Source organism: Malurus melanocephalus, unplaced genomic scaffold (genome assembly GCF_030028575.1).
Source record: "Malurus melanocephalus ecotype Western Australia unplaced genomic scaffold, MMel_1.1 scaffold_243, whole genome shotgun sequence".
NCBI classification, from domain to species: Eukaryota; Metazoa; Chordata; class Aves; order Passeriformes; family Maluridae; genus Malurus; species Malurus melanocephalus.
In genome coordinates, this window is record NW_026623475.1 from 635485 (window position 1) to 652212 (window position 16728).

A 16728-nucleotide genomic window follows, 5' to 3' on the forward strand; every position below is an offset into this window, starting at 1 on the left:
TGTAAGAAGCTTTCTAGAGGTGACTGTGCATGCTGAAGACTTTGTCTTCTCCATCCCCCTGCTAAGACAAATAAAGCCAGTGGAGGAGCTCCCTGTTTACTCCCTGAGTAAAATCCTTAGTCATTCAGAATTGCTGTAGACTCTCCAAGGAGCTGCTGCTGCAGCTTTAAAAGGCCAGCTACTTTCTTCCCAGTTTGGAACTGACTGGACCATTTTGCTGTCAGGCAGGTAAGAAATACCAATAGTAAACCAGCCCTCAGCAGAGAGAAATGCACATTCCTGGGAACAGCTCTGCTGCTCTGAGTGTATTATCCTGATCTATGTAAGGCTGTGGGAATTTGGGTTCAGGGCCAGCAAAGAACAGGGACACTCCAGGCTGGTTCAGCTCAGGTAGCTTGGAGCCTCACTGGTCCTGCTCCTGCAGCACTGAGTTCCSTGTAGGAGTTAGCTGTAGGAATTGCCTGTGGGAGTTCCCTGTAGGAACTGTTTTAACYCCTGATGAGCACACAGTGAGTTAAGCCCTGTCCCAACCAAGCTGAGGACACCCAGAACATGGCTGCCTCACAAAGCCATTCCTTCTGGTGGCTGTGTAAAGGCTCTATACCCAAATCAGAGCTTTTAAACATGGTGCTGGTGCAAAGAAAAGCTGAAACCATCAAGAGGAAAGAGAGGGACAGAGCTCCTGACAAAGCAGGTCAGCTCAGTGCTGATCTGGCAATGGTGTTGAAACCTGGATCACTTGGGTGTTGTGTTACCTGGTCAGACTTGACAAAACTGAGGTATAGGTGTCAGTCTGGCCCTAGAAAGTTTAATTCTTTTTCAGCAGAGTGGCAACATCAAGCAAGTTTATATGGTTCTCCCTGTGACTGCCAAGTGCCTGGTGGATTGAGCAGTGAAGTTTGTTGCTAAGGATGTTTGCGGTTTTCAGTGCAAGTAACATGACAAAATCAAGCAGAAATTTTAAGTTACGAGTAAAAAATCTCTGCCAAGGCACATTTTAGTTTCCATTAGTAAGGATACAGGTTCCATTCTCTCAGTGTTTCTGTTGTTAGCTTTTTTCCCAAGTACAGCAAATAGATTTCTTCTTTTGATAAGTGCCTATGGGAAGATTTCAGGACTTCCTAAGAGTCCCAGGGGGTTCAGATGCCCAAATTCCACCTAATTTTGAAAACTCTCCCTGTGTGTCATTGGGTCAGTAGAGAGAAGTGTCCTTTGGTGCCTGCGCAGAGCTGAGGTGATGTGCAGACAYTCCATTAGTGATCCAGATAAATTGCTATTTTTGTAGAGAAAGGAAGACACATGGACTATAGACATAGACTACTGATCTCCACCAGGGGCCAGACCAACCCCGTTCCTTGCCTTGGTGATGAGCTGTTCCTTCAGGACAAACAGAAGCACTGGTGARCCCAGAAGTGATGGAACTTGTCCCCAGGCCTGTGTGTCCAGCAGTGGTGGCCCCGTGATTCTGTTTTTCAGAGTGTATTYATTTTGACAGCAGTGTCAGGTTTAATTGAGTGAGTGTTGGTGCTGCCCAGCTGAGCTGAAATTAGAGGTTCCACATGTTCTGCCCTAAGGACTGAAGTGTGGGTGTTGTTCAGAGCTCCTCCTCAGCACCSTGTCAAGGCATCAGGTGCTGAGAATTGCATCTCAACTTCACCTTTTGGGATCTGACAGCTAAAATACCATGGCCAGCCAAATCAAATCTCACCGAGTGTGGCCCTGAGCCCGGGGTCAGCTCAGCCTCTGGAAGGATTCAGGCAGTTCACTGAATTGCACCAGCCCCTCTTGGGAGTTATAGACTGTCCATGCCTGTAGGAGCTTTTGGTTCCCTGTGCAATCAACTGGACCTTCAGCATGGGATGGACATACCCAGCTCCCATGATTGCCGTGCAGTTTTTACCACTCACCCACTGTAGGTTATTGGCTTTCCCAAGTGATTATTCRTTTTGGATTTTAATTTTTGTTAGTAGAGTGAGTTCCATTGGAACACCGAATCAAATTTTAAAAGTGTTTGCTTTTCCTCCTCTTATGGTCACCTACTTCAAGTACAAGGTCAACTTTTGTCTTACTCTAGATGTACTGAAGTGCTGCCTGTGCTGTGTATGAACCCCAGATGTATGGGATTTTTCTGTATTAAAGTATAAATTATATGTGATTTGTTTGGCTCCTTTAAAAATTGTTTAAATATGAAGTAGAACAGGCAGGGAATAGAAAGACAAAAGGTTTTGTTTCCTTGATTCATAAAGTAAGTGTGGGTTGGGATCCTSTAGTTTTTGGAGTAGTTTGGCATCAGAGAGAGCCTGGTTGATTTGGCAGGGAAGTGTTTCCACTATTTGTGCAGAGAGGACCTGAAGGTTCACTCATCCCTACACCTCATTGCAGAAATGTTCTAAAGGCAGCACAGAACACAGCAGTCACTCCTTGACCCACAAACTGTGCAGCATCTCTGACAAGCCCCAGGATTTTTGGTCAGTGCTGTGAAAAGTGCTCTCCAYTTCTACCTCCTTGTCTTCAGAAGAGAACAGCTTTGGAGCTGGACTGGCTTTGATTTCCATCTTCTTTCCATCTTGGATTACTTCCAGGCTTCTCTTGTTGAAGCTTGGGAAGGGAACCAAGGGTTTGAACAAGGTGGGATTTGTGTGACGACCTCACAGCACCTTCCACTGGAGGACTCTTCATCAGGAACTGGACATGGGAATGGTTCCCCACTGCCAGAGGGCAGGGTTAGATTGGATATTGGGAAGGAATTGTTCCCTGGGAGGGTGGGGAGGCCCTGGCACAGGGTGCCCAGAGRAGYTGTGGCTGCCCCTGGATCCCTGGAAGTGCCCAAGGCCAGGCTGRRCAGGGCTTGGAGCASCCTRGGACAGTGGAAGGTGTCYCTGCCATGGCWGGGATGGAACTGGATGAGCTTTAARGTCCCTTTAAGGTCCCTTCCAACCCAAACCACTCCAGGAGTCTGATTCCTGTTTGTAAAACACAACGTACCAGCACAGCGTGTTTACTAAGAGGATTTTATTTACACAACACAACAAGATTGTTCCATAAAAAGTTGACTACACCTGCCAAATTTTACAGTGCAATTTTGTAACAGCTTTTAAATATTTACAGAACACTTTTTCAACTTAGAGCTTAAGGCAGAGTCAGGGCACAGTGATAAGAAACACTTAGTGCAGCTTTGTGCTAGGCATGATACAGAGATGAACTGGCAGCATAAGATGTTCAGATCCATTGGAAAATCAGATTGGAATTATTTCTAGAAATCCAGCAACTGCAGCTTTAAAAAAAAAGGCTAAAAGATACAAACAACCTCAAAACACAAGAAAAATATTTGGCTACCATGAGAGATATAACAGGCATACAAAATCCTTACTGTTAGCAGTGAAGTATGTGTGGATCCTGGGAAGGAGACACTGTAGGAAACACTTTTTTCCCTAATGTTGGTGAAAAAGTGAAACAGGAAGCAGGCTTACAATGCACTGGGGATCCAGAACCTCCTGCTGCAACAGTGTGTCCAACAGGACTGGATTCAAAGACATCCAACTTCTGCTGGAAGACAATAGGAAATGAGGTACCCAACTGCTCCTCATGCCTTTGAAAACTTCACCTTGGACTCCAGTGACACACCTGAGGGGTCCCACTTCAAACACAGCACTAAAAATGCACAATACACAGTACTAGAGAGTTGGTTTTTCACAGCAACTTACCACAACTTAAAATGGTTTAGCTTCTTCATCTTTGGTATTTATAAATAAAAATGCTGGTCCCTTTCAGTAAAGGGCTAAGAATGCAGCTATTATCTCAAAATCATTTGTTCCTAATCCACAGCAACTTTAAAGGATTTTGATTTTTATTTTAAGGCAGTAACTAAGTTGTTAAAAATGGTCTTATGTTAATTCCAATGGTTTATAAGGCAACATTTTCAAATGGCTAGAAGAAACTGCAGGATAAGGATAGAACAGTTTGAGAAGTTGGTATCAGTCCTTCATGCAAAGTCAAAAAGGAGCAGAATGTGATCTAGGAGTGAGTTGATAAAAGCCTGATCCTGTAAGTCATTCCTTCCATTAGCCCTTATTCATCCAAGTGAGCCCTTGTGACTACAGAGATCCTGGGACTTCTAATTAAGGCTAGTTTTGCATTTCAGCTTAGTAGGATCCAGCTGCTGTCTAAACTGCTTATGGCAAGTCATAAACTCGTAGGACACGTACAAAAGCACAGGGGTGGTGAGGGGAGGACTCTGATGAGTTCTGTACAGTACTGGCAGTCCCCCATCAGTCCTCTGGGATGGCACTCAAGTCAAGAGACATCTAGGTAAACATTCCCTAAAAAGCACCTATATTAAAAAAAAAGTTCCACTACAAATCCATTTTGTTTCATTTTCTAATCAAGAAAATCAGGATTAAACAGACCTGGAAGCCTTTTTTTTCCTGTGAGACATCACTGGASCTTTGACTTGTCTGTACTCCAGAGTTAGTGTGCAGCACCAAGRAAAGTTTGCAGGAATCCATTCAAATTGAAACATGCTTTTAGAAACCTCATTAAATTACATTTTTAATATCTGATTGTAATTTCCAGATTGGAACCAGGCAGGCCCAAGGGTTAATACCACCTGCCAATGGGCATGCAGTTAACTACAAAGGGGCACACAGTGGAGATTGTGGTTAGGAAAAAGAATTAGGAAGAGCTCAGCTGAGGCAGAATTCTCCYTCCCAAATTGCTGTCGTGTTCTGAGAGAGGCTTAGGCAAGGAAAGGCACTTTGGGGCTCTCCTGGAGACACCCTGATCAGAACTGCATGTACTTCTATTAATTAGAGTAAGCAATAATCAAAGAGTGGACACGGTGGGTTCCACTGCCCCAAAAGTGACCCCATGGGAGACACCAGGGACASACGGTACAGCCAGGACAGCAAGAGCAGCTCTGTAAGGGAGCACCAGGCAGGCCTCAAGCAGTGAGATTCTGATCCTGTTCTGCTCACAACCAACACAAAAATGCCACAGAAGATGGGGGTTTTTTTTGCCTTTAAATCCTCTGCTGAGGATGCAGCAGAACTCAGAGGTGGCTAAGAAACAGCAGCAGCTGGCCTGGGCAGCCTCAGGGCTGGCCCAGCTGTGCACAGCTTGCCCACCCAGGATCAGCTTCATAGATTTCCCTCCCTCTGCTGTAATTCCAGACCCACTTGTGTGAYCAGCTGTAGTTTATCTGCATTGTTTATGGATCCATCCTGCCATACAGTAACAAAAAACTCAGCGCTCGGTGGGGGAAATGGCCCATTTCTCCTCTGTTTAGGAAAGAAAAAGTGTCAGATTTTTTTTTAATTTAGAAAAAAATATTAAATGGCTTGAGGGTCACTTAGTACCAAAAGTAAAGTGCACCAGAACTGGAGGCCACAGCGACAGAGCTGAGAAATGCTATTGAAGAGGCTTCCAAGGAGCATTATAAAAACAGCACTACAAAGTAAGGTTAAGGCAATCCAAGTTGTGTCCTTCTACTAGACAGGTTCCTGGAGAGTTGTCTGTCTSAAGCTTCAATTATTGCTTTGTTTCCTCTGTCCTGGAGTCCTCAGCCACTGAGCAAACAGTGCTGGCAGAATTGGCAGAGTGCATTTGTCACTTAATGCAGGACTGGGCGCAGTCCTATAGAATCCCATGCTTTGCAATGCCAAAGGAAAAGCTTGCTCTCATCTCCTGATGGACTGGACAGTCTGGCAAATATAAAAAAACCTCTTACTCCTGAAGCAGCAAAAGGTGCTGGCAGCAGAGACGATGCAAACGTGTGGAACTTTTCAATGGCGCAGGAAAAAAAATCCATAACTACAACCAGGTGTGTAACAAAACAGGGTCCTGAAGTYTTCTCCAAGAGTTAATAGCCCTCAAGTTTTCTTTAAAAAAAAGAACAAGTTCTTTATGGGTATAAAACCCAAAGTACAGCAACAGAATTCCACGGCTCAGAAGTCCCAGGTAAAGCTGTGTTACTTCCCTCCTTTCATGTAGGATGGAATTGCTCCTCGGGCCGTCAGGCCCTCGAAACGCTTGTAGGTGTAATTGATAAAAACCCAGTCTTTGTTCTTGTAGTCAGTCTCTGGGTGGTTGCTTGTTGCCACTGGGAAGACACAGAAGAAACAGAATGATCCTTTGGAACTGCAAAGCTTATTTTCATACAAAACACTGAATGTGGAATAGGGTAGAATGTTTCTAAAGGGAAAAATACTATAAACTTCATGCTTCAGCCCCAGAGAAGAACTGSTGGGACACAGCATAAGCCTTTTTAAGCTAAAAGAGGGTTTCAGACTCCATAGAAAGGATTTTTTTACAATGTAGGCTATGAAATACTGGCACAGGTTGTCCAGAGAGGTGGTGGATGCCCCAGTCCCTGGAAGTGTTCCAGGCCAGATTGGACAGGCTTGGATCAACCTGGGATAGGGAAAGAGGTCCCTGCCCATGGCAGAGGGTGGAATGGGATGAGCTTTAAAATCCCTTTCAACCCAAASCAGTCTGTGATTCCRTTTTTAAACTCCTGGAGCAAATGKGTGACTGTGCTGCRAYTCCTTTAGAGTTTCACACCAAAACATCCCCTTCTGTCTCACGCCTACTGCAAGTGCCTGCAGGAATCAGCACCAAGAGGAGCTCACAGCGTTGGGCTCCCAGATTTGAACTCTCTGACAGTCTAAGTTGCCCTTTCTCAGACAACTCTCACATCATTTACAAGCCTGCAAGTCCTGGAACCCAAATTCCAGCTTGCAACCCCTGCACCACAAGGCTTCCAAACTATTTGGTCGTGATTTAAAAAAAAAAAATCAGCATCTAGTAAGATCTAACAGGAAAGATTACTCTACAGGAGAAGAGGAAGGTTTACACAGAGATTCAAACAATCATTTACCTGTTGGTTTAAGGATATCAGATTCTGGAAATTCATCAAAGTTTGAGGTATCATCAATGCTTTTAATTTCTATTGAAATCGCAGCAGGTCTCTCTCTGCCAAGAAGAGCAGATGGAGCATTGAGATTTCAAAGGCAGACAAAGCAGGATTCAGCCACCTTCCATTTCTTAACAGACTCAAAACTGAAGGTACCTAAACCTCAGCAAGCTTCAGGTAGAGRACAAAATGCCCTCACCCAGAGCTGGATACAATAAATGCCAGTCAGCTGCTCCCTGCTTCAGACCAGGCCTGGCCTGAGCTGTCCCTAGAGAAGAGCAGCTTGCTTTTCTGCAAAGCATCTTACCTGATGTGCTCCCAATCAACCCCTTCAAAGAATGGGTTACTCTTTATTTCCTCCACACCAGATGCACCAATTCTGTGCTCCCATTCACAGCAAAATCTGGGATGGAAGGAAGAATGAAAATGAAGGGAGAAATGAAAAYGAAAGCATTCCATCCAGAAATGGAACAGCTTTCTGAACTGATACTGCAACGGTTTCTTAACATATAAATGGAGCAGACTAAGAACTCCCACAGCAAAACCAACAAAGTTATGTTCAGGAATGTGGTGCCCAATGCCACAGTTAAGGTGTGCTGCTCCTTCACATCAGGATAATGTGACTTTGCTATTTCAGGACCAGTGAAGAGCAGGAGAACATATAAAGCCTAAAAAATCTAGACATTTATATTTCTGTCCTGAGAATAGATAATGAAGTACAAATGAGTCAGCAAGCACTGGGATACATTTGTATGCTCCAGTGCATTCACAGGCAAAACCACTGCTGTTGTATGAAATCAGCTCTGTCAAAAGGATTGAAGTTGCTTCCATGAGAAGCTTGCAGGCAAAATAAGGAGCAGAAACATTTTGCCAGAGTAGTAGCACTTCTATGGGAGCTCCTTTTTAGCACAATTTAGTCAGGGAACCACTAAATGGCCTGAGAGACAAAAGTATTTGACGAGGGAGTTCAGCATTTGATGCRTGTGCATAACAGTTTGTAGCATCAGGGTTTTTCCATGTGAAAYAAGCCATGAGAGGCACAGAATACAGAGACAAGACAAGAAAATTAGTGCTCTATTAACTAGCAAACCATGGAGCTGGCACCTTAAAATAAGATCCTTTGCTTTATCAGAGATTGGAACTTCTGGAGGAAATGTCAAGGTCTCCTTCCAGTTCATCACTTTCTTATACGTCTCTTGAGGAGTCTCAGAACAGAAGGGTGGATAACCTGAAAAGAAAGAAAAAATACAATCTGGGATCAAGCAAAAATAATTCCTGAAGTTAGAACCTCAGAACACCTCACTGACCAGGCAAGGAGTGGATGCTCTGAGAACCTGACCCTAAGCACTGAAATAGGCCCAGAGATGCTGTGGCTGCCCCAGCCCTGGGAGTGTCAAAGGCCAGGATGGACAGAGCTTGGAGCAACCTGGGATAGTGGAAGGGTCCCTGCAATGGCAGGGGGTGGCACTGGATGAACTTTAAGGTCTCTTTTAACCCAAACCAGTCTGGGATTCTGGGATTCTGGGATTCCATGAATCCAGCTGATGTACTACCCCACAGTTCCTGCCTACAGCCCTGCCCTGCCCGTTCCTTACCRATCAACATCTCGTACATGATGACCCCCAGGGACCACCAGTCACACAGTTTGTTGTATCCAGTCTGCATGAAAACCTCAGGAGCGATGTAATCTGGAGTTCCCACGGTAGAAAAAGCCTGSAACAAACACCATCAGTTATGCACTTGCAGGGAAAGCCACCTGACATGGAAGTGGGAATTTATACATGTGGGCATTTTGAGGAACACACCAGATTGTCTCTGAGATCCTTTAGCAAAGGTGTGTAAAGCCTTTCTTCCAAGATATGTAGAGACAAAATCAACATCTTCATGYGAAGGGGTCTTAAACAGTGTCAGGAAAATGGGGAAAGGTATCACTGTCCATRTCCACCTTGGAATGGGTCAGCAGCCCTTTGCTAGATTGGAAGTGGCAAGAACTGACAGTTTTGGCWGAGGGACCTCAGATATCCAAGTAAATAATTATGGCAGTGCTATCTCTGGCACATATGTCACCAGCTGTTCAGCAGATGGGTGAAGGACAAACTAGAGTCATTCCTCCTCTTTTTAAAAAATGCCTGAATCCTTTCAGGATTGTTCCGAGCTCTGAGATGCATTAACAGCTTCCATGTAAATCCATGTTCCATTTGGATGCAACACCTCAGAAGGAACATTTCCACCCAGGTAGAACCCACTTACCAACTGCCGGCGATTCCTCTTCCAAGTCTCTGCTTTCCTTTTGGAATTCATGTTCTGGAAAGCTAAAGGAGATTCAATAGTTGTGACTGAATCCCACTGGTCACCCAATATATTTTTACCCCCAAATCTCATTTAAGATGTCAATCCCCCAAACCTCCCAGTAACTTCCAAACATATGAAATAGGGACAACGTCATTAGCAAACTACGCTTTCAGGGTTTATGTAACTCCATGATCCAAGTTATTCCCCTCGAGAATAATCCTGGATACTCAGAGACTGCTGGTTTATTAATTTCAGTAACATTTGAGATCCAGCCAGCAGCTACCAACTCACTGAGTTCTCATTTTATTATGCATGCAAAAGGCTACAGGGGAATCTGTTGCAGAGACAAACTTCTGGAAATGAAAATGGGTTTAAAGTAACTGAAATTATTTTTATTTCACAGAAAATGAAAATTCCACTTCAAGATGTAAAGTTGATCATTAGACTCCCCAATATAGCCACATCCTCATACTGAAATGAGTTGTGTCAGGCACCAAGAACAACCACCCAGATACCCTTTGGAGCCAAGAACTTACTGAAGTCACTGGGAAGACTGTGGTTCAAGTTTCTGTAAAATTCTGTCCTGTGGGCTTTTTTCAGTCCAGTACACARACCAAAATCTGAGAGCTTCACATGGCCCTAGAAATAAACAAACAAACCAAAATCCAAAACCAATATAAGGCATTATCACAGCATCAGCAAGGTTGGAAGAGAACCYAACACCACCATCAGTACCCCTAAATGATGTCCCCAAGTGCCACATCCAGATGCCTCCTGAACACTTTAGAGTGTTCTGGAACACCTCCCTGGGCAACTTATTCCAACGCCTGACCACTCTGCAGTGAAAGAAATCAAATATCTAATCTGAATCTCCCCAGCACAACTTAAGGCTGATTCTTCTCATTCTTTCACTGSAGACGTGGCAGAAGAGCCTGACCCCCACCTGGCTGCACCTTCCTGTCAGGGAGAGTGAGAAGGTCCCCCCTGATCCCCCTTTGCTCCAGGCTGAGCCCCTTTCCCAGCTCCCTCAGCTGCTCCTGGTGCTCCAGACCCTTCCCCAGCTGAAGGACACGCTCCAGCTCCTCAATGTTGTTTGCATTCCTTGTTTAACCTAGCAGGATGTGTACAGGAATGAAGCCATCAATACTTCCATCACTACTCCACAGAGAAAGCCCAGTGACCATTTATTTCAGGAAAGCCCTGCTCTGCTAGCTCCCAACCACTTCAGGGTGAAAGGAAACACTTYGAGAGGCAGCTGCAGTCCCTGGGTTGTGTATTGGCTCCAAGAGATAAAAAATACCCTCAGTTCAGTGACTGAGTCTGTCCTGGTGCATWATATGACCACATTGACTGCAATTTTTCTAAGTGTGTATAAAATATACATCCTTATCAAAGTCCTAAATGCATCCATGTCTAAATGYAAACACACTGAATTGGACACATGGTCTGGAGAAGCTGTGGCTGTCCCTGGATCCCTGGAAGTGCCCAAGGCCAGGTTGGACAGGGCTTGGAGCAGCCTGGGACAGTGGAAGGTATCCCTGCCCATAGCAGGGGTGGAAGAGGATGAGTTTTAAGGTCCCTTTTAAACCAAACCATTCTGGAATTCTTGCAATAATTCCAACACTCCACAGTAGCAGGAAAGTCATTATTTACTGCTGGCAAAGCCTTTCCAAACAAGCTTGATTTAGGCAAGCTTGGAGTGAGCAATGGGAGGATACTGGAACAGCCAGGCTTTCTGCAAAGTGCCTGCAATAACCAAACAGCCTGGCCAGCCCTCTGGAATACACCCTGATCCTGAGGGAGATTCTCCATTCTCAGCCTGGCTACAGCAACAGCCACGTCCTTCACGTTTGGTACCACCAGAGCTGGCAAGTGGGAGTGTAACAGATGTGAGAGCAAAGGGAAACAGCTTTGCCTAAGAGGGAACTGATACCACGTGCTTTRAACTGCAGCTGAAATTGCCAAAAATAGTTTAAACAGCTGTCAGAAGAGCTGGAGGTCTGAGTGGAGCTGGGGTCTTTCCTGGCTTGGGGATTTTCCCATATTTTTTGGCAGAAAAATTCCTTCCTTTTATGGAAGGAATGGGGCTAAATAAAGAAGCACCATCTCATTCCACAACTCTGCACACCACTTCAGATCAATATAAACCATCACAATATTTGCTCCTCCCCAGCCAGTCCATACTTTGCTGTCCAAGAGGAGGTTGTCAGGTTTGATGTCCCGGTGGATGAACCCCAGCTGATGGATGGAGTCGATGGCGAGCACGGTCTCRGCGATGTAGAACTGCGTCTCCTCTTCTGTTAGAGTGTCCTTCTTCATCAGCAGTGTCATCATGTCACCTGGAAACCCCCAGAGGTGAGCACACGGCCTCCACCCTCACTAATTTTGAAGCATTTAAACAAAAAAGCTGTTTCTGCTGCATTCAGCTAAAATGGGGTCAGAGGATGGCAAACCTGGATATGCTGTGGCTCTGCAGACAGCCAGGGCACAGCAAGGGTAGGAACCAGAAGAATATTAAGGCCAAGTTTAAATACCTGCAGCTCAAAAACCCAAACAGGAAACCTCAAGCCTGCCCAAATACCTCAGTACCTCAGAAAGCAGAAATCTTGTTCCCTGCCAGATGTACAAACACCACTGCAGGCACCCACATGCACTCTAGTCCCGTTTGTAATTAAGAAATTAGCAATCTCCAAATAAAAGGAGAGCAGCCCTTGGATTCCAGGCAGTTACCTCCAGGCAGGAATTCCATGATCAGGTAGAGGTTTAGCTTGTCCTGAAAGCTATAGAACATCTTCACAACCCACAAGCTGTCTGCCTCCACCAGGATATCCCGCTCGGCACGGATGTGGCCAACCTGGACAAACATTGGATTTGATTTATTGGAGTGCATTGGATTTGGTTTATTAAACCAAATTTATTTATTATTTTTATTCATTTATTTATTATTWTTATTTGGTTTATTAAATACATTTATTTTACAGGCAATTCAACTATTCTATTGAATAGCATCAAATATTGAGAACACAACACTCAAACTTCTGCACCAGGGCAGAAACACTCTCAGAACTTTAACATATGGTTGATTATATACATATATTTTACACCTATTATATATACAACCTCTATATCCTATATACAAAAAACCTATATAGAAAAATATCACAATTCTGTACAAATATACCTCATCATTCAATCTCTTTTTTTAAACACAAGAGCTTCATCCCAATGCAGAACAAGTGACTGTCCCAGATCATTTTATCTGCAGAAGTAGTAACAAAGGAAAACCTTAAAAATGCTAAATGCTGCTGCTTTATGTCTCTGAGTCTGAGTTCCAGCAGTTGTATTTCTCTGGTATTTATATCCAATCCTGTAAGTCAGAAATGCAGTAAAACACTGCTCTTGGAGTCTACATTGAACCATTTGCACAGGACTTTGTGTTAAAACAGCCCAGTAGAAAACGACTCCTTGTGAATTCAGATTTTTCTGACTTATTTCCTCTAAAAGTAAAAAAACCCCAGAATTTTTAGCTCCTAAACCTAAAGCACAGATGCCTGTCCCTCCTGTGCACATCCCAGAGTGATCTCTGGTACAATTTGTGCTCGGGGTGTTCCTCACCTGCTCTTTTTCCAGCATGTCAGCCTTGCGCAGGATTTTCATGGCATAAACGTGCCCCGTGTCCTTCTTCTGGACCAGTCGCACCTGGGGGCACACAAAGACTGGATCAAATCCACCATTCCCAGCACAACTCTTGATAAAAGTTGGGTATCAAGCCCTTGGCTTCCATTTCATGAAATCATATAAGATTATAAAATACAAGAAGCATCATAAAGTGCACAGGAATGGTAAAGAGTCCTGTTAATTCGAAGAGATGCAGTAAATTTGACAGAGAGGAYACTGAGCAATTCACACCTAAAGCARGWGGTGCAAAGCCCCTTCTCTGAAGGCCACCAAGGGCCCTTCACCTCTCCCTGGCTAAGTCCAGCCCAATGCAAACCTGTATTTAGCTGCCCACCAGGTCCTTTTCAACATAATTTAGTATCTTTTAAAGCACAGGGTGTTTTAAACCAGTATTTATTAGGTAAAAAACCAGCACAAAGGAAAAATCTCTGCACATGACTATTCAGCTAAAATCAATCTGTGGTTGTCACATTTACCTTTTTAGTGCAGTAATTTTTTTCAGGACTCACCTCTCCAAATGCTCCTCTGCCTATTACTTTTAGAGACTCAAAGTCCTCCAGTCCAAGCCTGGTTCTCTTCAGGCGAAGAAACTCCGTCTCCTTTTGTGCATGTGCCGACCTCCTGATTCTTTTCTAGAGTTTAAGAGACCCCAGTGAGAATTCTGCAGAGACCACAGCAATTCCACGAGCCCAGATCTCCATTTAGAAAAGAAAATTTCTTGTATTTAACCATTAAGACAGTCTTTCCATATTCATTACCTCTTCATCTTTCAGGCCTTCTTCTTCCATCATTTGTTCTAGTTTCTTTTGTCTACAGCAGAGACAAAATAGAAAAATAAAGGTTGAATCATTAACATTTTTAAATTAAATTAGAAAAAAAACCAGGTTGAATCATTAACGTGTTTTTTTAACCAGGTGCACATATCCACCACCTCTGGTTTGTGCCAGCAAGTTACAAGTGTAAAGATGTACAGGAGAGACTCAGACAGGAAATTAATTTTGAAGAATCTACTATGCAGTTTTATAATTCCAACCTTGTCCTCTCTGATTTTAATAAACTGAACCTACCTCGAATTTCAGAAGTTATTCAAGTGTACAATTTTACTGTACACAAATACAAATTGAGATCTGGGTTCTGTTCTTGTCTCTCCCTGACAGCTGGGCAAGTCACTACAGGCCAGAGCCATAATAAACACTTAAACATCAAAATTTCACTTATTCCAGGGAGAACTGATATTCAAAGACATTTAAAATTTCTCTGCATCTCAAACTACTCCCATGCAAGATGAAAAAAGTTACTTTAGATTTCCTAATCCCTGGGATACTCAAAATATTTGGGAAGAGGAAACTTGTCTGTACATGTTCTCCCCCTTAAAGAATCAGAAATATTTACAGMCTTAGTACAAAAGGATTATCTGGGAGAAAAGAAAGGAGGAAGCAAGACTTCAGAAGGGGAATGGTTTCAGGGGGCACTTGCAATGATTATCCTCTGGCAACTTTTTCCCAGTGCCAGTCGTATTAACAGCTGGCTAAACTGRGACTGGTGGTTTGGGACATTACAAATGTGCTAAAAAATTCCTTGTGTTTCTGCAAGTCATTCTTTGCAAGATCCTCTTCCTGTCTCTTGGGGCTTGACACAGCTGCTGGGATGTGATAATATTTGGGGTTATCGCTTCCAGAATCGAGCACATTGAAATTGCTTTGCCCTTGCTCAAGTTCCAGTGAGCCCTGCCCAGTCATCCCATCCCACTCTCAAACCAGCAACTCCAGAAGCAAAAGTCTGTGCAATACACGGAATGAAATGGCTCAGCAGGGCTGAGTGATGCCAAARCCATGCTGAAATTGCCCCAAGTATCCCCAACAGGCTCAATCTGCACTTCAGGGTACAATGTTAACACCATTTAAACTCCAAATTACACACCCACAGACATGTATTGTTACAACAAATGTGTAACTTATAAACTTGTCTGTTCAGACAAAGCCTTGATCCTAAATAGAAAAAAAAACCAAAACATTGAGATTTGGGGAGTACACCACAGTGCTCATAATCAGTAAATAAGTTTTAAAGACAAGAGCTGTATGAAGAGAAAAAAGGAATTAAATCAGTGATATTTTCTGTGTGAATTGGCCCTCAATCTCTCTTCATTCAYTGGAAGCTTTGAAGAAAATGCCTTTACAAGTTAATATTTGTTTCTAAATCGCTTCCTCATTTCTGCAGCTCTCACACCAATCAGGTGTTGGGGAGCTCCTCAAGGAGCTCATTACGGCTTTAGCAGCAAAGCCAAACCAATAATGAACTGTTTTCCAATTCTATTACAGACTCCRTGGCAGGCTGGGAGAACAGCAGAARTCCCAGTGCTACAGCTTGAGGGTATTCAGCAAATGAGAGGGGTCCAGCCAAAAGAAAGCCCCACAACTCAGCCCAGTCCAGCTCAGGATGAGCTTTAAGGTCCCTTCCAACACAAACCAGTCAGGGATTTTATAATTTTTGCTTTGGCTCAAGAAAACCAAATTCATTCAATAAAACTTTTGGCTCTTAGCCAGTTTGGAAAGGAAACAAGAAGAATTTTTACCTCATCTCTCGYTCCTCGTGCTGGGCAATGAGGTTGCTGTAGAAGTTTTCCAAYGTCACCTTTGTCATCGTAACTCTCTCCTTGGTGTGGTTGCTCATGGACGAACACGGCGTGGGGCCAGTCATGGCCATGGCTGGTAGGGAAGGAAAATCAAACATTAAAAATGACAAATAATCTTCAAACAAGAGCCCAAAGTCATTAAGTGATGCTGAATCACAGAGTTCAGATTTTAACAACAAATRTCACCAGTATAAACCAAGTAGGGAACGGTCTGACRAAGTAAAAGGTACAAGTCAAACTTCCTGTTTTGAACATTTTTCATCTGAAAATGAGAGGGAAGGAAGCTTAAGAAACATGGTGCCTCAAAAACCACAAKTTCAGCCAGTACTGCAAATGTTTATTGCTTCCAACACATTCTATCTTTAATAAATGTTCAAAATTCAGGAACATCACACTGAAATATCCAGTTCAGAAGATATTTTTCCTACRACTCCTGCAGAAATAATTCCACCAGTTGCCTAGTAGCCCTTCTGCTGTGAATTTTATCTAAACCCTGAAAGTCATCCCAATAACAGAGCAACTGAGGAAGGAGCAAAAAGGATATTTAGTAGCCTTTAYGCACTTTTACTAGATGTTTTCACACAAAAATTTGGCCAAATCCAGAGGATCACTGCCTTTTACCATGCTGTAGTTTAAAAAATAGCAAAAAGCCCAAACCCTAGTGTGAGTATCTGACATATTTCTTCATAAGAAATACATATATTTTTTAATATTCTATTTCTGAGACTACAGTACTTAAAATATTCGAGTGTGCCACTCCAAACCTGCAGCAGTTTCAGTGTATTTGACACCCCAGCTCTATTTCCTGATATGCGTTAAAAAAACAAAGATTTCAAACGTACTACTAAGTCTTGCCCTGGTTCTCCCGGGCACCACCTAACTCACAGTAAGGTAACAGAGTTTTGTAACTATTACTAGAAATTGCAGTCAAAATAGGTGAGACACTTCCCATTTTTACAACCCTGGGTGCTGCCAACATGCTCCAGTGACTCTTCCTGTTCACTTTTTGCAGCTCTTTACGAGGCGTCACCGCAAACCACCTCCTCCCCAGACAGAAGCTACGTGTGTGCTGCCTTCACAGCAYCCTCGTGGGACAGGAGCTGGGGAGCATCTCCAGCTGGGGGACTTTTGAGCTGGAATCACATCTTTGTGTGAGATGGGACTGTGGCTTTATGGAGGAGCAGCTCTGAGTGACACACACGAATGGGGGGTCACA

General features: G+C 43.6%; 1 protein-coding gene across 1 annotated transcript; it reads right to left on the reverse strand.

Annotated features, from left to right (window-relative positions):
* Positions 1-2998: 2998 nt before the first annotated feature.
* Positions 2999-15621, reverse strand: STK38 (serine/threonine kinase 38). The gene is made up of 13 exons (XM_057375223.1): positions 15453-15621; positions 13639-13690; positions 13390-13512; positions 12818-12901; positions 11933-12056; positions 11387-11541; positions 9739-9841; positions 9161-9222; positions 8506-8623; positions 8015-8138; positions 7218-7313; positions 6875-6969; positions 2999-6097 (listed from the first exon to the last, which is right to left on the reverse strand). The coding sequence occupies exons 1-13, from the start codon at positions 15608-15610 to the stop codon at positions 5967-5969; spliced, it is 1425 nt and encodes a 474-aa protein (XP_057231206.1). The 5' UTR covers positions 15611-15621; the 3' UTR covers positions 2999-5966.
* Positions 15622-16728: the final 1107 nt, after the last annotated feature.